The sequence below is a fragment of the Cervus elaphus genome, chromosome 8, assembly GCF_910594005.1.
Source record: "Cervus elaphus chromosome 8, mCerEla1.1, whole genome shotgun sequence".
In the NCBI taxonomy this organism is placed as follows: Eukaryota; Metazoa; Chordata; class Mammalia; order Artiodactyla; family Cervidae; genus Cervus; species Cervus elaphus.
The window spans coordinates 16,440,102-16,460,689 of NC_057822.1; the positions used below are offsets into that span (position 1 = coordinate 16,440,102).

Consider the following 20,588-nt stretch of genomic DNA (forward strand, 5'->3'; position numbering starts at 1 on the left):
CTGTGCTTTTACTAGCTATCTTTGGTTATATTTACTATAACTGATATAACTTCATTATTACCCAATAAATCTTTATTTTGAAATTACGAGGTCTTTCCTGCTCCTATACAGGAACAGACTAGAAATATTTACTGTTTGATGTTGCAATGCGTTATGTGTGTGCATGCTCAGTCACTTCAGACATGTCTGACTCTTTGGTACCCCCATGGACTGTAGCCCACTAGGCTCCTCTGTCCATGGGATTCTCTAGGCAAGAGTACTGGAGTGGGTTGCCATGCCCTCCTCCAGGGGATCTTCCCAACCCAGGGGTTGAACCTGCATCTCCTGCATTGGCAGGTGGACTCTTTACCAATGAGCCACCAGTGAAGACCTATGTTACAACAGTATTCTTATAAATTTTCAAAAGATTTTCTAATTTTAAAATTTCTCTCTAAAACTTATTTCAAAATTTAACAATCATTTATTTTAACAGAAAATCTGTTTATAAAGTGTTTTTGCTACACTTTTAAGGATGGATCATTGGCTTAAAAAAGGATGATCAAAACCAGAAAGATAAAGAACATTACAGCATACTAACACATATATACGGAATTTAGAAAGATGGTAATGATAACCCTACATGCAAAACAGAAAAAGAGACACAGATGTACAGAACAGACTTTTGGACTCTGTGGGAGAAGGCGAGGGTGGGATGTTTTGAGAGAACAGCATCGAAACATGTATATTATCTATGGTGAAACGGATCACCAGCCCAGGTTGGAAGCATGAGACAAGTGCTCGGGCCTGGTGCACTGGGAAGACCCACAGGGATCGGGTAGAGAGGGAGGTGGGAGGGGGGATCGGGATGGGGAATACATGTAACTCCATGGCTGATTCATGTCAATGTATGACAAAACCCACTACAATATTGTAAAGTAATTAGCCTCCAACTAATAAAAATAAATGAAAAAAAAAAAAAGGATGATCAAGGGACTCAACTTCTCAACCCACAGCTGCACCATTTATATGAAAAAATGCTGGAAAAAATGAAACTGACTTATTAAAGACTTCTCTTGACTCATGGAAGGGAGGAACCTATTCCAGAGAAGTTGGCAAAACTGCAAATAAAAAACAGAATTATGATGGAAGCTATCTTTCCTTCAGTTTTAAAGATGTCAATAATTTACCTTATTGGGTCTTACGTGACAGAATACAGTATTATGAAGCTAGTGAAGGTGAGGTGTAATTTTGAGATCAATCATTTAGAGTCTAATGAAAAAGAATTTAAATATTTTAAACACAGGTGTGATTGAGTTCTTTAAAAGTAAAAAATCACAAATATATTAGAATTTTCCGAACTAGAAATTTAAAAGCCACTGAAGTTGCATTATGGGCAAACAGGAATTGCCTGTATTATTTTTTTTCTGTAAATCTAAAATTATCCCCACTCCCAAGTAAAATTATTTAAAAAATAAAGACACTGAAGACCTTAAAGGGTAAGTTATTACATGACTTTGGTCCAAGAAAAATAGACAATAGCCTTGTAGAGCTAATACTACTAAATGCCTGCTGGATGGAAAGTTACCAAAATAAATTATAGCACACTACTTTCCAATGAGTTTGAGCAAACTCCAGGAGTTGGTGATGGACAGGGTAGCCTGGCATGCTGTAGTCCACGGGATCGCAAAGAGTTGGACATGACTGATCAACTGAACTGAACTGAGCTTTCCAGTGAAACAGTAGCTTGTCAACTTAAAGACTTAGCTGCAAACATGAATGCTGGGTTAATACCTCATCTGCAGAGGTATGCCTGGACTTGCTATGTGGCTTGTATTCATCCAGTATCAACACTAACTAGTCTTTAAAGATCTTTTATGTAAATGTTTGGCAACAAAACACAAGTGGTGCAGGTTGAAGTACCATACTGAATACCTTTATTGATTTTTATGGTTTATCCTGGTATTTGAGCTTACGGTACAAAACCAACAGGAGGGTAAAACCACAAGTGCTACAGCATCAGTCAGGGCGTTGCTAACAAGCTCTAGCAGTAGTCACTGCATTCTCCATGACCACCACAGATAGACAGACAGACTTATGGATGAATAGTAGAAAAATGATAGGGAGATAGATAGATAAAAGAAAGATGATAGAGTTTCATCTAAGAAGTCCTCAATGAAGCAGCAGGAATTAATTTGATTAAAATCTTGATTTTCATGACCCATCTTTTTAACATTCTGTATAACAAAAGGATGCATGTGATCACTATCTTGAGGAAAAGCATTTGTGAAGTTATTTGAGTTGCAAGCTTAACTACCACTTTGTTCAAAGAACATCACTTTTACTCAAAAGAATGACAGAAGAATTATGTTATTCAGACTTGGGTATTTGGTAGACATTTTTCCAAAAATTAATGAGGTGAGCCTGTCACCTCAAGGAAAACAATGGATGGTATTAGTTATCAATAATAAAAAATGAACTCTCAAGTGAAAACAAGAATTTTTAAAAAACTTATACCTGCTACAGTAAGCCTGTTAGCTTCCCAGAACCTAAAGATTTTCTGATGACATCAGTGGTGATATTAACTAATGCAATTTGGAGGGATGTTTTATAATAAAATACAGCAATGATTGGAAGAACTGCAAAATGCAAAACCATTATTTCCCCAATTATCAATGCATGAAAATACAAAATCAAGCATCAGTATGAAAGTGCAAGAGGCACTTGTAAAGTTCTTGTAAAGTAAGAACTTCGGGAAATCCATTCTCCATAAAAGCAAGAACACTGGCAAAAACTGTCAAAATCCATTTCTTCAGAACTCTGAAAATTAATCAAAGGCTCGCGGCAATGTGAGGAGTGTTTATTCAAGAAAAACAAAAAACAACTGACTCTTAATAAGAACAGCAAACGGGGACTTCCCTCGTGGTCCAGTGGTTAAGAATCCACCTTGCAAGGCAGGAGACTTGGGTTTGGTTGGTCCCTGGTCAGGGAACTAGATCCCACATGTTGTGCAGCAACTAAGCCCACGTGCCACAACTAGAGCATCCATGCTTCACAAGGAAAGATTCTGCATGACCTAACGAAGCTCCTATGTGTTGCAAGTAAGACCTGACACAGCTGCAGCTAAATAAATAAATAAAAAACAGCAAATGTTGTGGCATTTAAACTTGACCTCTTCCTCTCACTCACGCTCCACCTCTCTGAAAACCATCAGCTCTTTCCTTTTTTTTTCTTTTTTTTCCCCACCAGCTCTTCAATCAAAGTGAACACCAGCATCCACACAGCCACTGGAGCAAGCAGACAGGTTCTGAGCTCCCAAAAACCTCGCTCTCAGAGGACTGTCATTATTTGACCTGTCTGGCAATTTCCTGGAAACCCTCCTGATGGAACTTATCCTTTTTTAACCCAAGAGTTCACGTGGGGCCAACAGCATTGTCCTCACAGGCTCTGTTGAAAACACATTCTTGAGTAATCAGTGGGTGAAGACATCACAAGAAAAAGTAAAAAATATTTTGAGATGAATGAAAATGAAAACACAACCTTCTAAAATTTATGAGATGCAGCAAAAGCAGTACTCAGAGGCAAATTTATAGCTCTCTATATTAGATGTATTTAATACCTAGATTAAAAAAGAAGAAAAATCTCATATGAATAAGCTAACTTTTTACCTTAAGAAACCAGAAAAAGAAGAGCAGAAGGGAAGAAGTAATGAAGATTAGAGCAGAGATAGAGAACAGAAAAACAATAGAGAAAAAACAAAAGTTGTTTCTTGTAGAGATCAGCAAAACTGACAAGCCTTTAGCTAGACTGACTGCAGAGTCAGCTTGGGCCACCATCATAAATCACCACAGACTGAGTGGCTTAACCAACAGAAAGCCATTTCTCATAGTTCTGGAGGCTGAGGAGTCCAAGATGAAGGTGCAGGCTGATTCACTTCTGATGAAGGCTCTCCTCCTGGCTTGCAGACAGCTGCTTTCTCTCTGTGTCCTCACATGGTGGTGAGAGACAGACAGAGAAAGTGCTCTGAAGTACTTCTTTATAAGGACACTAATTCTACCAGATCAGGGTCCCACCCTTATGATTTCACTTAACCTTAATTACCTCCTTTCAGGCCCTATCTTCAAATAGAGCCACACTGAGGGTTTGGGCTTCAACAAATGAATTTGAGGAGACACAATTCAGTCCATAGCACTGACTAAGAAAAAGAGATAAGACTCAGATTAGTAAAATCAGGAATGAGAGGTGGAATACTACTGACTGACCTTACAGAAATTAAAAGGATCATTAGGAAATACTATGAATGAGCATACACCAACAAATTGATGTCTTAGATAAATGGAAAAATTCCTAGAAGGACACAAATTATAGAAACCAGCTCAAGAATAAATAAAAATATGAATAGACATGTAATAAGTAAAAAAGATCAAATTAGTATAATAATGAAAAACTTCCCACAGAGAAAAGCCCATGTTCAGAAGGTAGCACTGGTAAATTCTACCAAGAAATAACATAAACTCTGCACAAACTCTTCCAAAAACAGAAGAGGAGAGAACACTTGCCAACTCATATATGAGGCCAGTATTACCCTGATATCAAAACTACACGAGGATAGCACAAGAGAAGTCAAACTATAGACTAAAATCTATTATGAATATAGATACATAATTCCTCAACAAAATACTAGCAAATCAAATCCAGCACATATGAAAGGTATTATATATCATGAAGAAGCAGGATTTCAGAAGTAAACCAGTCAATGTCATATACCAGTCAATGTAATGCAAGAAAATTCCCTCACATGGTCATCTTAACTGATGTAGAAAAGGCATTTGACAAAACTCAACACTTAAAGTTGGAAAAGGTGGGAGCTTTATCAACCTGATCATGAATATCTATGAAGAATCCACAGCTAGACTCATACTGGACAGTGAAAGACAGAAATCATTCCCCCTAAGATGAGGAAAAGGCAAGGGGTCCACTCTCACCACTTCTATTCAACACTGTACTGGAAATTTTAGTGAGGGCAATTAGGCAAGAAAAAGATATAAAAAACATTTAGACTAGAAAAAAGATGTGAAATTATCTCTATTCACAGATGACATGGTGTTGTAAACAGAAGAGCCTAAAGAATTCATCACAAAGCAAACAAAAACCAAAAACTTTTAGAGTTAATAAATGAGTTCAGTAAGCATGCAGGACACAGGGTCGAAATACTAAAATCAGTTGTGTTTCTATAAACTAGCAATGAATAACCATAAAATAAGGTAAACAAAATGCAAAATAGATGAATAGATTTTAATTAACAATAAAAAACATGACTTGATATGGTTCTTGATTCCACATTGCGACTCACCTTTAATAAATGATCACTTGTCTAGCTCTAAAGTAGTATCAAAGAAAAATATTTCTATCCCAACCCTTTCAACTACATAAATGTATGAGGCTGGATTTTCTTCATATCCTTTGATCAAAACAACATATTGCCCCAGAGGTGGATTTGAGAACCTAATTATTTTCTTATCCAGATATTAGAGATTCATAAAAATAAAATACAATGCTACTCTTCTTTTTCTTCTTTTAACTTTTTATTTCAAATTGGAGTATAGCCAATTAACAATGCTGCGATAGATTCAGGTGCACAGCAGAGTTTTATTTTGTTTTTTTAATTGTTACTTCCTGGCTATGCCACGTGTTATGTGGGATCTTAGTTCCCCAACTAGGGATCGAACCAGCACCCTCTACATTGGAAGCACGGAGTCTTAATTACTGAACAGCCACAGAATTTCCAAAATACAATGCTACCCTTCTTAACAGTGATTTGCTTTTGATAATAATTCTCTGCTACATTGACATGTAATGGGTTTATTATTGTCATTTTAAAATCAGTACATTTTATCAGTTTTTAAGTTCTAATTTAGCAAACATCCATAGGCAAAATACACATAAAATTTTTTTGCAATATTCAACAGTTTCAAGAATATAAAAATGTCCTAAGAGCAAAACTTTGAGAATAATTACTTCAAACCTACATAAACATGTATTTTTTTCTTATATGTATAAAATAATTAATAATTAACTTTTAACTTTTAAATGAAAAGGGAATTCTCTGGCAATCCAGGGGTTAGGACTCTGTGCCAATGCAGGGGTTGTGGGTTCAATCCCTGCAGAAGGAACTAAGATCCCATAAGCTGCCTAAGCATAGCCAAAAGAAAAAAAAAAAAACAGAAAAGAAAGAAAAAATAAATTATTAGAAGAAAATCTAGGAAACTACATATAAAATTTAGGGTTAATAGAAACCTTAATCAGGATAGAAAACCCAAAGGGTATAATAGAAAAAGCTAATATTTATCTTTAAAAATTTTTGGGGGGGGCTTCCCTGGTGGTACAGTGGATAAGAATGCACCTGCCAAAGAGGGGACACAGGTTTGAACCCGCTGGGGAAGATTCCACAAGCCATGGAGCAACTAAGCCCGTGAACCACAAGTACTGAAGCCCTCGCACCTAGGGCCTGTGCCCCGCAACAAGAGAAGCCTCTGCAACAAAACACTGCAACTAGGGAAGGCCTGCACGCTGCAGTGAAGGCCCGGCACAACTAAAAATAGTAAACTAAATCATTTAAAAGGTTTTTTTTAAGATTTATGACAAAAGAAGTTATAAAAATATGTCAGAAGGTAAAAGATACATTTTTAAATATTGGCAACTAAGGTGAAGAAGGATCAATATCTGTAATATATAGAGAATCCATATAAGCTTACCTGGAAAGACAAATGCAATTTTAAAAATAGAGAAAGGACAGAAATGGGCAAAATACAGCATAGCAAATCCAAATATCCACTCTGATAAACATAAAGACACTCAAACTCACTACTCATGGGGATGCAAAACGAAAATGATGAGATAGCTAGCACCTTACCACCATAATCCTTTAAGTGCTAGCCCCTCAGTTGTTTCCAGCTTTTTGTGAGCCTGTGGACTGTAGCCTGCCAGGTCTTCTGTCCATGGAGTTCTCTGGGCAAGAATACTGGAGTGGGTAGCCATTCCCTTCTCGAGGGGAATTTTCCCAACCCAGGGATTGAACCGGGGTCTCCTGCATTGCAGGCAGATTCTTTACCACCTAAGCTACCAGGGAAGCCATCATTAAATTAGCAAAAATACAAAGAAAGAGTCATGACACCTACCACTGGAGGAAGATGGAAGGAAAGCCTCCTCTCCTGCTCTGCTAGTGAAATCTGAATTGTTACAGCCTTTCTAAAAAGTTTCCCTGGTGGCTCAGACAGTAGAGTCTGCCTGCAGTGCGGGAGACCCAGGTTTGATCCCTGAGTTGGGAAGATCGCCTGGAGAAGGAAATGGCAACCCACTCCAGTATTCTTGCCTGGAAAATCCCATGGATGAAGCCTGGCATGCTACCGTCCATGGGGTTGCAAAGAGTTGTACGCGACTGAGTGACTTCACTTTCTTTCTTTCTAAAAAGCAATTTAGAAAAATGTATTACAATTAAAACACACATATACTTCACCCAGCAAAAAAGCCCATGTAAATAAAAAAGGATATATTTACAAAGATGTTAATCAAGGTATTGTTTGAAGCAGCAAGTATTGGGAAGACTGCATAAGTTCACAGCATTAAAAAGAATCAGTTGTGGTGCTGGCTGGCTTACAGGGATTTCCGAAAGATATCAACAAGGGAAAAAGGCGACCCTGAGGATGTGTGTGTTTGTATTTCTGTGTTATCTCATTCTGTAAAACAAATACTGACAAAAACACACATGAACATGTGTACCTGTATGTGTGTACTTTCTGTGTGTCTTACAAGGAAAGTATGAAAGCATATACACACACTAGGTGGTTAATATGGGTTTCGTGGGGGTGTCGATGTGGGCTGGGGAGAGGCAAGGACAAAGCTCACGCTGTCTCCCCTAGAAGATGCCTTTCCTACTTTCCTGACCATATCCTTCTCTTCAGCAATCCATTCCACCCACCCTTCACCCTCGGCGAGGCAAAGCCCTGTCAAGACAGCCACTTTCCAGTTTTCTCTGAGTACTTAGAATTTCTGTAACACTTTCTAGTTCTAACATACTCATGAACCTATGAGTGTTTATTTATTTTCTATTACTTGCTAACTGTTTATATTTATTTATATATATATAAATATATATATGTGTGTTTATATCTATCTATCTATCTATATCTATATCTCACAGGAGGCAAAATCTTGTAGTGGTTAATAGCATGGACTGTCAAGTCAAACCACCTGGGTTGATTCCTGGCTCCATCACTTAACTCATTAGCTGTGTTAACATGGCAAGTGACTTATTTTCTCTGTTTCCTCAAATGTGAAATGAACAGTAACAGTACTTATCACAGGGTTGTTATGAGGAGTAAATGAGTGAATAGTGCCAAGACAGGAGCACTGGCATGTGGTGAGGACACACAAGCTATTATCAGGGTCTTTGTTATCTCACCTATCTAGATTTTAGAATACACAGAAGAACTATACAACAAAGGTCTTAATGATCCAGATAACCATGATGTGGTCACTGGCCTAGAGCCAGACATTCTGGAGTGTGATGTCAAGTTGGCCTTAGGAAGCATTGCTACGAACAAAGCTAGTAGAGGTGACGAAATTCCTGCTGAACTATTTCAAATCCTAAAAGATGATGCTGCACTCAGTATGCCAGCCAATCTGGGAAACTCAGCAGTGGCCACAGGACTGGAAAAGGTGTTCATTCCAATCACAAAGAAAGGCAATGCCAAAGAATGTTCAAACTACCACACAATTGCGCTCATCTCACATGTTAGCAAGGTCATGCTCAAAATCCTTCAAGTTAGGCTTCAACAATACGTGAACCAAGAACTTTCAGATGTTCAAGCTGGATTTAGAAAGGCACAGAAACCAGAGATCAAATTGTCAACATCTGTTGGATCACAGAAAAAGCAAGAGAATTCCAGAAAAACATCTACATCTGCTTCATTCACTATGCTAAAGCCTTTGACTGTGTGGATCACAACAAACTGTGGAAGATTCTTAAAGAGATGGGAATATCAGACCCACTTGACCTGTATGCAGGTCAAGAAGCAACAGTCAGTACTGGATATGGAACAATGAACTGGTTCAAAATTGGGAAAGGAGTATGTCAAGGCTGTATATTGTCATCCTGCCTATTTAAATTCTATGCAGAGTACGTCATGCAAAATGCATGGCTGGATGACTCATAAGCTGGAATCAAGATTGCTGGAAGAGATATCAACAACCTCAGACATGCAGATGATACCACTCTAAAAACAGAAAGTGAAGAGGAACTCAAGAGCCTCTTGATATGGGTGAAAGAGCAGAGTAAAAAAGCTGGCTTAAAAACCAACAGTCAAAAAACTAAGATTATGGCATCCGGTCCCATCATTTCATGGCAAACAGATGAGGGAAAAGTGGAAACAGTGAGAGATTTTATTTTCTTGGGCTCCAAAATCACTGTGGATAGTGACTGCAGCCACAAAACTTTTAAAAAAACATTTGCTCCTTGGAAGAAAAGCTATGACAAACCTAGTGAAAGTGAAAATGTTAATCTCCCGTCCAAGTACTAACCAGGCACTCGTGACTGCTTAGCTTCTGAGATCAGACTAGATTGGGCATTTTCAGGGTGGTACGTACGGCCGTAGACAGTCGCTCAGTTGTGTTCAACTTTTTGGGACCCCATGGACTGTGGCCTGCCTGGCTCCTCTGTCCATGGAATTCTCCAAGCAAGAATACTGGAGTGGGTAGCCATTCTCCTTATTCCAGGGGATGTTCCTACCCAGGGATCAAACCTGCATCTCTTGCATTGCAGGCAGATTCTTTACTGTCTGAGCCCCCAGGGACCTAGACAGCATATTCAAAACCAGAGATATTACTTTGCCAACAAAAGTCTGTATAGTCAAAACTATGGTTTTTCCAGTAGTCATGTATGGATGTGAGAGCTGGACCATAAAGAAGGGCAAGTGCCAAAGAATTGATGCTTTTGAACTGTGGTGCTAGAGAAGACTCTTGAAAGTTCCTTGGATAGCAGGGAGATCTAACTAGTCAATCCTAAAGGAAATCAGTCCTGAATATTCATTGGAAGGACTGATGCTGAAGCTGAAGCTCCAATACTTTGGCCATCTGATGTGAAAAGTCAACTTACTGGAAAAGACGCTGGTGCTGGGAAAGATTGAGGGCAGGAGAAGAAAGGGGTGACAGAGGATGAGATGGTTGGATGGCATCATCGACTCAATGGACATGAGTTTGAGCAAACTCTGGGAGATAGTGAAGGATAGGGAAGCCTGGTGTCCTGCAGTCCATGGGGTCACACAGTCAGACACGACTGAGCGACTGAACAGCAACCATCTAGATTGCAAACTCTTGGAGGCATTTGAAAACATAGATCCTCTTTTAAATTTATTTTGGATCTTTTCCCCATTATTTCCTAGAATAGTGTTATTTTAAGGCCCTGAAACATTAATATTTGTGGTACATGTGTCTCTTTCAATTCTGATTTCCTTGGGGTAAATACCCAGCAGTGGGATTGCTGGGTCATAAGTTAGTTCTATTCAGTTTTTTAAGCAATCACCACACTGTTCTCAAGAGTGGCTGTACCAGTTTGCATTTCCACCAACAGTGTTAAGAGGGTTCCCTTTTCTCCACACCCTCTCCAGCATTTATTGTTTGTAGACTTTTTGATGATGGCCATTCTGACTAGTGTGAGGAGATACCTCATTGTGGTTTTGATTTGCATTTCTCTAATAATGAGTGATGTTGAGCATCTTTTCATATACACAGTGGAGTATTACTCAGCTATGAAAAGGAACCCATTGGAGTCAGTTCTAGTGAGGTAGATGAACCTGGAGCCTGTTATACAGGGTGAAGTAATTCATAAAGAGAAAGACAAATACTGTATATTAACACATATATATTAACACATATACATGGAATTTAGAAAGACAGTACCGATGATCCTACATGCAGGGCAGCAAGGGAGACACAGATGTAGAAAACAGACTTTTGAACTCAGCGGGAGAAGGCAGGGGTGGGATGATTTGAGAGAATAGCATTGAGACACGTACATTACCATATGTAAAATAAATGACCAGTGCAAGTTCGATGCATGAAACTGGGCACCCAAAGCCAGTGCTCTGGGACAACCGGGAGGGATGGCGTGGGGTGGGAGGTGGGGGGAGGTCAAGATGGGGGGAACACATGTATACCTGCAGCGGATTCATGTTGATATATGGCAAAAACCATCATAATATTGCAGGTAATTATCCTCCAATTAAATAATTAAAAATATTAATGCCTGTGGAATAGACAAGTTAATGGCTTTTAGATTTGAGATGCCTGTTGAGAAAGAAACTGCTGAGCATATGATTGTCACATTCATGGCAACCAGCAAGTAAATGTTCATGGCTGATCTAACCTGGTCTTTCAATCTATTTTAAGAGGGAACAATATTTATCTTAAAATCAATCTTCTGGATTAGCACAGAAAGGCCTTTCATCTCCACTGACAAAGCCACGGAGGAGCTAGACACAAGGAACTCACCTCAAACTGTAAGAAAACCTGAGCCTTTTGTGGTGAGAATACTGGAATCAGGGCTCCTAAAGATTCATATGGGGCTGCCCCGGTGGTAAAGAACCTGCCTGCCAATGCAGGAGACCCAGGTTCAATCCCTGCGTCAGAAAGATCCCCTGGAGAAGGAAACAGCAACCCACTCCAGTATTCTTGCCTGGGAAATCTCATGGACAGAGGAGCCTGGCGGGCTATGGTCCATGGAGTCAAAAAAGAGTCCGATATGACTTAGCACCTAAACAACAACAAAGATTCACCCTTTGGGAACATATTATATATGTTTAACATAAAACAAATTATATTAGATAATGACACATTTCTTCAAGCACTAGGTGAAATACATCGGAATCCTTAAACAGTAGTTGTCACCTGTCCAGTCTCTTGTCCATACTGCTCAAGTTTATCTAGTGATAGTTTTTCTCCTCTGGAGCTTTAAATGGGCCAAGAAGCGTGTAGACAATTTTGAATATAACGGAGACGCCTGTCCTTCTGATGCCATCCTCTCTTCTTGCTCTTTTGTTCAACCTTTCCCTCTCAAACGATTCCTTCCCAATGGCATTTTAACATGCTTGGAAATCTCCCAAATGAAAACACAACAAAAATGCCCTGTTCAACCACCATCCAACCCTCTTTCCCTGCTCACAGCCAACTCAGTGGAAAGAGCTGTATTATTACTTATTAGCTCCATTCTCTCACTTCCCACTTGTTCTGCAACTACTCAGTTTGGCTTTTGCCCCATTAAGTCTTCATAAATGCTCAGCAACTGGCCTCTGTCCATTAAATCCAGGTGCCTTTTTCACTTCTCACCCCACACGGTGAGCCTGCTCATCTAGGCCTTTCTTCTCCTCTCATCCACACTTCCTCATCCCCAGCCCTCACCCAGGAAACTTCCAGTGTCAACAAAGAGGGTGTAACTTCCACACCTTTCTGCTATGTGTATATACACAGATATATAATTCATCAGGATGTGTGTTTATAAGTTTGCTTTTCTGAAACTGACTCAGACTCATACGTTACTTTGCAATTTCCGTTTTCCACTTGACGTGACAGCCTAGACAGACTACTCAAGTTAAAAAACTTTTTATGTTGGTATGTAAGTGTATATATATTCAGATATAACTAAATAAGTGCTAATACACCAGGGCAAGTAATTATATTTTTAGAAATTAGACAGAAAAATGAGATTATGCACGTGGGGATCCTTTAGAGTCTCCAGCGGGGCAGACTAGTGGCCAAAGTCACAAGGGCACAGATTTCAGCTCAGAGTCAGACAAGGCAGCCATGATTCACCCCGGCCTTCAGCCCCTCCTAGAGCCATTTTACCTTTAGAGGCACTAGCAGCTAACTGAAAACAGTCTTCATTATCTGTGTTTTGGGTTTAAATAATTTTGCTTAAAATAATTTTGCCATCTCCTTCAAAGTCATCACCTTGGTAAGTGACAGCCACATTCCAACAACAGTGTGACTTGCACAAATGCTTTTTGGAGATTTTTCTTTAGTCTAAGCACCCTTCAGTTTCTCCCAACCACACACCCCATTTTAAAAAGTAACATCTGGCCTTGGGGGAAGCTGAGTAAAATATAGACATGCTCATTCCTCGCCAGGTCGTCCTGGCTAATCCTCCACAGTGAGAGTCAGAACCAAGAGGGAGGATAAGCCCAGAATATGCTGACTTGAGCTCATAACAGAGAGTCAAGTTTTGGCCCCAAATGATAGGTCCTTTCCTTATAATTTTCCAACTAAACCCCTTCAAGGATCTTCTGAAAATTCTAGTTATCACAACAAATATTTTCACACACTATCTTCTTTTTTTTCTATTAAAAAAAAAATGTTTATTTATGTGGCTGCACCAGGTCTTAGCTGCGGCATGTGGGATCTATTTCTTGGACCATGGATCAAACCTGGGGCCCCTGCATTGGGAGTGTGGCGTTTTGGCCACTGGACCATGAGGAAGTCCCCATACACTATCCTCCTAAAATAAAAATCTGCACAGAATGGCAAAAAGTCCAGAAAGCTAAAAGATCTCTCTATTCTTTAATTTACAGTAGACTATAACTGTAGTTCTAGAGTTATAGTCTATTATAACTTTTTAAATGTAGTTATAGTCTACTAAAACTATAACTTAGCTATATTCTACTCTAACTTCCACGGAGAAATTTCCAAAAGTTGAAATTCCATCATTAACAGAATAGTCGAACCAAATGAAATTTCCCATGCAGTACAAAAACAAAAGGGTTAATAGTAACAAAACAAAACAACCTCAAAGAGATAATAGGAGGAAAAAAAACCCCAGATCTTTAGGGAAGCTGTACGTGGACAAAAAGTTATTGGAATGAAATAATTAAGATGTTAACTCAAAATATAAAACGGTGCTGAAGGGCCAGGCACACAGGTGGTGTCTCGTCACAGTGCTGGGAAGCCCCAGTGTGTCCGGAAGCTGAGTTCTCTCCGGGGTTGGCAAACTGTGGCCTGTGGGCCAAGGTGTCTCTTGTTGCAAGGCCAGTAAACTAAGACTGGTTTTCACATTTTAAAATATTTGAAAAAAATATCAATGACACAAAAATCATACGAAATTCAAACTTTAGGACACATTGAAAAAAGATTTATGGGAACACAGCCACGTTCATGCATTTATTTATTGTCCATGGCTACTTTGTGTTACAATGGTCCACCTCAGTGAATGAAACTGACTGTGTGGCCTGAAAAGCTAAAATATTCACAAGTTTCCTCTTTCTAGAAAAGGTCTGCTGATGCCTGTTCTAAACCAGATTTTACTGCCATCAACTCCGTGTGACCTGAGGCTGGCCTCCTGCCTCGTCTGGATGCACCTTTGAAAGGAAGGGGCCTGGAGAAAGCGCTGGCCTGGCCGCCAGAACTGCAGGGAGCAGGAGCACCCGCTGGCGCCACCTACAGCCCGTTAGGAAAATGGCAGGCGAGAGGTTGGCAGCGGTGGGACACTCACAGGTCTGTCCCCATCTTTGGTGGAGCCGCCCTCTTGGGTTGAGGGCTCTTAAATGAACTCTCTCCCCCAACGAATGCCATCAATGAACAAAAAACCTGGCCTTTACACACCTTTTAAATGGACAGCCCACCACTCTAAATAGCAATACATCTTCCAGCACTCATTTCAGGAATAAATGTGCCCCACAAAACAGAAGAAATGCAGATCACTTATTTCCACAGAAAACTTATTACCACATCTGGCTTTTTAGTTCTTAAGGAAAAATAATGAAAAAGCTCGTCATGTGAAAATCCATCTACAGCTCATGAGTCACCGTTCTCTCTCACACCACTTCACACAGCAGGCTCCTGAACCTTCATGCTCTAAAAAACACAGGTGAGCAGACATCACAGCTGAGGAAACCCACAACAAAGGAATGCAAATGACTGGGCCAAGTGGTTTGTCTGCCGGCTCTGAACCAATTCCCCCTGGGAGCCTCCAGGGCCAAGGCTCTTGCCCCTTCAGAGCAAAAAAACTGGCTCAAGACCTGTCACCTTTCAACCTCCCATCAACCCCAGTGCCTTAGAGCATGTCATCTCCATGTTGAATGCAGCGAACCCATCAAGGCAAGGCCGATAGTCTCCAGACACGCCACCCTCGAGTCCTCCCACCCTGCTCCTTGTGTGGGTGGGGTCTAACTACTGCTCCCCGTGTGGGCTGGTCGTCCTGTGCCCGGAGCAGCAGTGATGTTCTGAGACTGCTGAGCCCACATAAGGGCTGGAAGCTTCCACTTTTTTCCCTTTGGAGCCCAGTCCCCAACCAATACGGAAGTCCAGGCTGGACCACTGAGGGATTAGAGGCCACATGGAGAGGGGATATGGAGGACGAGATGCCAGCCTGGACATGGAGAACAGCCACCAGACACCCCAAGAGAGACCACCCCGCTGAGTTCCAGCCGACCCACAGAATCACGAGAAGTAACGTAGCAGGGACTGAAATCTCCATTTCTAGGCTAACTTTTCAAGGCAAAGAAAAGACTCGGCAGAGTTGGCCCAAGCTTTCTATGTGGTGTGAAGAGCCTCCAACTTACTTCATCATCTTCATCTTCATCATCATCAGATTCAAGAACACCATCCAGTAGCTCTTCTATAAAGGAAAAAAGGTCAATGAATAACTATAACCACAGCTGGGAGCCTGGGTCAAGAAAACCCTTCAACTACTGCAGGGATGTGTAAGTACCCTTCTGAGAGTCATTGTTGTTTTAGTCTCTCAGCCATGTCCAACACTTTTGTGACCCCATGGACTGTAGCCCACCAGACTCCTCTGTCCATGGAATTTCCCAGGCAAGAATACTGGAGTGGGTTGCCATTTCCTACTCCAGGGGATCTTACTGATCCTGGGATCAAACCCGAATCTCCTGCATCGCAGGTGGATTCTTTACCACTGAGTCACCTGGGAAGTCCCTCTTGAGAGTTCAGTTCAGTTCAGTTCTTGAGAGTTAGGTTACAGCAAAACAATCCTGTTTCCTGGTATCATTTCAGCATAGTTTGATATCATGCATAAGCAATTTTAAATATCTCTCTCCATTTTTGTCAGAACACATTAGTCACGACACGAGAAAAATTAAAGCCAACATATAATTTGAGAGTAATTTAGGAGAAGGAAATGGTAACCCACTCCAGTATTCTTGCCTGGAAAATCCCATGGACTGAGGACTCTGGTAGGCTACAGTCCATGGGGTTGCAAAGAGTCGGACATGACTGAACGACTTCACTTTCACTTTCACTTTAGGAGAAAGAAAGTAGACTAGTATCAATATTATTGCTAAGCATTATTCTAGATGGTGTCACACATGCGATTTGACTTAATCCTCAGTAGAGTTTGTTGACTTTTATCCCGGTTTCATAGCATAGAGCAAACAGAGGCACGGAGGATAAAAGACACATTATGGTCACATTCCCAGTAAGTGAGAGTTGAGATTCAAACTAAACCTATTTCTAAATTCCACCATTTTTCCACAGAGGGTAGGCTAGTGGTCACAGCAGGCTGAGCTCCTGAAGGCTCCCGTGGTTCACTGTTGTTGTTTATTCACTAAGTTATGTCTGACTTTTTGCGACCCTCTGGGTTGTAGCCCACCAGGCTCCTCTGTTCATAGGATTCTCCAGGCAAGAATACTGGAAGGGGCTGCCATTTTCTTCTCCAGGGGATCTTCCCAACCCAGGGATCGAACTTGCATCACCTGCATTGCAGGTGGATTCTTTACTGCTGAGCCACCAGGGAAGCCCTGCTATTAATTTCCCCTTGAGGATGAGGCCTGGACCGGATGAAAACTTTCCAGCTCTCCTCCCTCCTTTAGGTTTCAGCACAATGCTTGTAGATTCATTCTGACTTGATGCCAATGACACATATCCTAAGTATTTGTGTGTGTGTTTCTGATCCTCCACCCAAATGTTCAATGATTTTTCTAATTTGGCTATAAAGCAACAGACCCCTGTTTGGGGTTCTGGGATCCTTCCACTGCCTGATGGATACAGAACAGCTTCTGTGCTTGAGATGAAAAAGAACTACTGTAGGCCCTATATTTAAACTGGAATTTTCGGAGCTGAGCAGGTAGATCCCAAGTTTGTCTGGAATACACAAGGTTGTAAGGCTTTAGCTCCATCCATGATAACTTCCTGCCAAAGTGCATCCCTTACAGAACAGTAGACTGACCCCTCCTCCTCACACTCATTAGCATGCTGGTCCAAGGGCTAGCTTTGTGTTAGAAAAAGAGGTGTTTCTTGGCCAGGGAGACAAGACACCGTGCTTCTTGGCTGCCAGGGAAGAGAGAATACTGAAAAGGACACAGAAGTGTATCTTGACAAAATCAGCCCTGAAGAAGGTTCCCAACCAGAACCTGACCCTGACCCTGCAGAGAACCCCTGGCCTGGGAGGGAGGTCTCAGTCAGTGACCACAGAGTAGACCAGCAACAACTTCTCCAGCATCCCCCCACCTTCCCAAACTGTAGCCGACCCAGAGAATGTTAGGGAGCAACCTCGGCTCCCTTATTATTACTTTTCATTATTTATCTATTTATATTTTTATTATTTATAAAAAATCATTTTAAGATTTTTTTTTTTCAACATGCCTGCCTAGCAGAATGGAAGTCAGAAATACAGCAGAAAATATAGTTCTGTTCCTTGCTCACCTGAACTTGGGATGAATCTTGCTTGCTCCATAAAGACCAAAGGGGAGGAGGTTTGAATGGAAATGGGCCCCCTGCCTGAAGGCAGCAGAGGTTTAACCTCACCAGCTGCTCTCCCAGCTGCCTCCTGTTGTTGGGGAGCCCTCTAACCTCCTCCTGTGCCTCCTCATTTCTGTGTCCGTCCAAGAGAGGGAGGCGCCACCTTGGCTGCATATTGGAATCACCTAGGAGTTTTAAACACTATTTCTCCCCCGGGGCTCCGCTAGAGGTTCTGATTTAATTTCCATGGGGTGCTGCCTTGGGGGTTTTCAGGTCTCTCCAGGTGACTGCCTGGTTCATCCTTGGCTGTGAACCCGGCAAAGCCACCAGTGGGCGTCCTCTGGGGAAGGACTTTGGGCATCTCTCTTTTGCTTGGCCTTGGTCAAACTTGGCCCTGGGGTTAGAGCAGGGAACAGGTGATTTATTTCGTACCTCCACTCAAGAAACAGGATCTATGCACTTGGATGTTCAGTGATGGGATGAGGGCATGTAGAAAAGATATAAGTGACAAACTTGGCCCAGGACATTGGCAGCACCAGGTGCCTCCGGCATGTGCATGAGTCAGGATCAAGGCATCAGGAAGTCACAGAAAGAGCTAAGAGATTCCCCACCACCTGGTCCCATCCAAGGCTTCCTTTCTTGCTTATGGGATTCGGGTGGGTGGTCAAAGTAATGAAAGAAAAGAAGACACATCGTCCAGAGTTGTTGGTTGGCAACATGGATTCTTCTGGAGTGGATGCACCTGGGAGGATGCGTTCACTTTCCACAGTGGTTCTGGAAAGACTGGCATCTTTTTTCACTATCTGACCCTTGGGCCCCATTTTATTATAGTTCATTGACCTGAAAACAGCCACCCTACTGAGCCAGGGGAAATACAGTAATTAGGAAGGGTAGGCCCACATAAAGAGAACTTCCGGTTAGAGAAGAGTTTCTGCAATTGCTTCTGAATGCTTTTATGTTGACTTAGGTCAAAAGTGTGATGAGAGTTTGTTAATCTTGGGACAACGTGGCCTTGACCACCTGGCTGAACTTTTGTTTGTTCACTTGGATCGTGCCAGCTTCCTTAAGGCCTCTCGAATGAATGCTGAGATAGGACAAGTCCCTTGAAGAAAGACTGTGTGTCTTTCTAGCACATGTGAAAGACTCAAAAGATAGATAATAGATTCTTGCATTACACAGACCTGAATTCAGCTGCTTGATAATAAACTCGATCTGGCGGATCATTTCGGCGTTGCCCTCTTTGATGAAGCAGCGAAGGATGTCTTCCATTCCCTGGAAGCGTTGGAGAGAGGAAGAGTGAACATTTCAGTTTGGGAGAAAACTACTTTTTGATGGATAGTTCCACCTAATCCAAATAAAATAAAATAAAATCCGCTGCCCCACCCCACCGTTTTTTTAAGGAGGAAAGGATATGCACAATAAAAAAGTTCCTCTGCTTAGTTCATTGTTTTTTGTTGTTTTTAGAATTTACAATGAAATTATTTTATTTTTGCTTGACTAGCTGACCTAATTATAATGCATTTACTTTTTAAAAAGCTATTGTACAATTTTACTGTGTAAGTACTCTTTTTAGTTTTGGCAATATGCTGTTTTGGGAGGTGGTTTCTTTCCTGTGTTTTCCCTATATTTATACACTGCCATCTGGATTTTAGGGCCAAAAATGGTCTTTGAAAAGTGGAACCATATGTTCAGAGAAGTAAATGAACAAATAAAACCTTTTTTTAAACAGCCATCATTCCTTTTCTATCAAAATAATTATAAAGTCACTATATTGTGCATTATTTACTCTACGACAAAGCACTGACATCAGAATTTTCTATTTTGACCCACAGAATTCCCAGGAAATGCAGAGGTAAGATACTGACTTACCCATAAGTACCTATTTCCCCTCCTTCCTCTCCCCTCGTGGGACGTGAATGTGTGTATGTGTATGTGTGTGCTCAATTGCTCAATTGTGTCCGACTCTTTGCAATGCTGTGGAATGTAGCCCGACTCCACGGACTGCAGCCCACCAGGCTCTGTCTATGGAATTTTCCAGGCAAGAATACTAGAATGGGTTGCCATTTCCTTCTCCAGGGGAATCTTTCCAACCCAGGGATTGAACCTGAGTCTTTTACGTCTTCTGCATTGGTACTGGCAGGCAGGTTCTTTTACCATTAGTGCTACCTGGGAAACCCCATGGATGTATGGCTGGAGCTAATGAGGCCTTCTTGCCCCCACAAGGAGAAAGTGTATCTAATACTGAACCCAAAGCTGAGGAAACAGAGTCCAGAGGTGCTGGCTGAGACACGGATCAAGTGACATGTGAATTCTGATCAAGATGTGCCTGAAGCTTATGCCTGTACTTTTCAGTTACATCAGCCATAAGTTGCCTTTTCAGGTAGGCCAGTTTGGAATCAACAGCTCTAACAGAATCAGAGAAGAAGGGCCAAGTGTAGTTTTGAACACGGTGAGTTCTCATCATCTAAAGCAGAGCACTGTCTTCTAGAAAGGTTCAATCTGGATCGTAATTCTAGTTTCCTGATAAAATAGCTGTGGGACCTTGGTCAAATGACTTAACTCCTGCCAGCCTGTTTCCTCAACTATAAAATAAGGATGACAACTCAAGGCAACACGAGATTTTTAAAGGATGCATATTGGTGTTAGTTATGTAAACGTATGTTTGTGGAAATGCACTGAAGGGAGGGACTTCCCTGGCGGTCCAGTGGTTAAGAATCTGCCTTGCAATGCAGGGGACAGGGGTTCATCCCCTGGTTGGGAACTAAGATCCTACATGCCTCAGAGCAACTGAGCTCTCTAGCTGCAACTAAAGAGTCTGTGTGCTGCAAGGAAAGATTCCACATGAACCAATAAAGATCCTGAGTGCTGCAACC

The 20,588-nt window shown here is 41.3% G+C and overlaps 1 protein-coding gene across 2 annotated transcripts in view; it reads right to left on the reverse strand.

Annotated features, from left to right (window-relative positions):
- The window catches only part of ARMC9 (armadillo repeat containing 9), a 171,376-nt gene that overhangs the window by 67,378 nt on the left and 83,410 nt on the right, over positions 1 to 20,588 (reverse strand). For both annotated transcript variants that reach the window (XM_043909702.1, XM_043909703.1), the window contains exons 18-19: positions 18,897 to 18,987; positions 15,582 to 15,637 (exon numbers count right to left, since the gene is read on the reverse strand). In XM_043909702.1, coding sequence (XP_043765637.1) covers positions 15,582 to 15,637; positions 18,897 to 18,987 — 147 coding nt within the window. The remainder of the gene's footprint in view (positions 1 to 15,581; positions 15,638 to 18,896; positions 18,988 to 20,588) is intronic.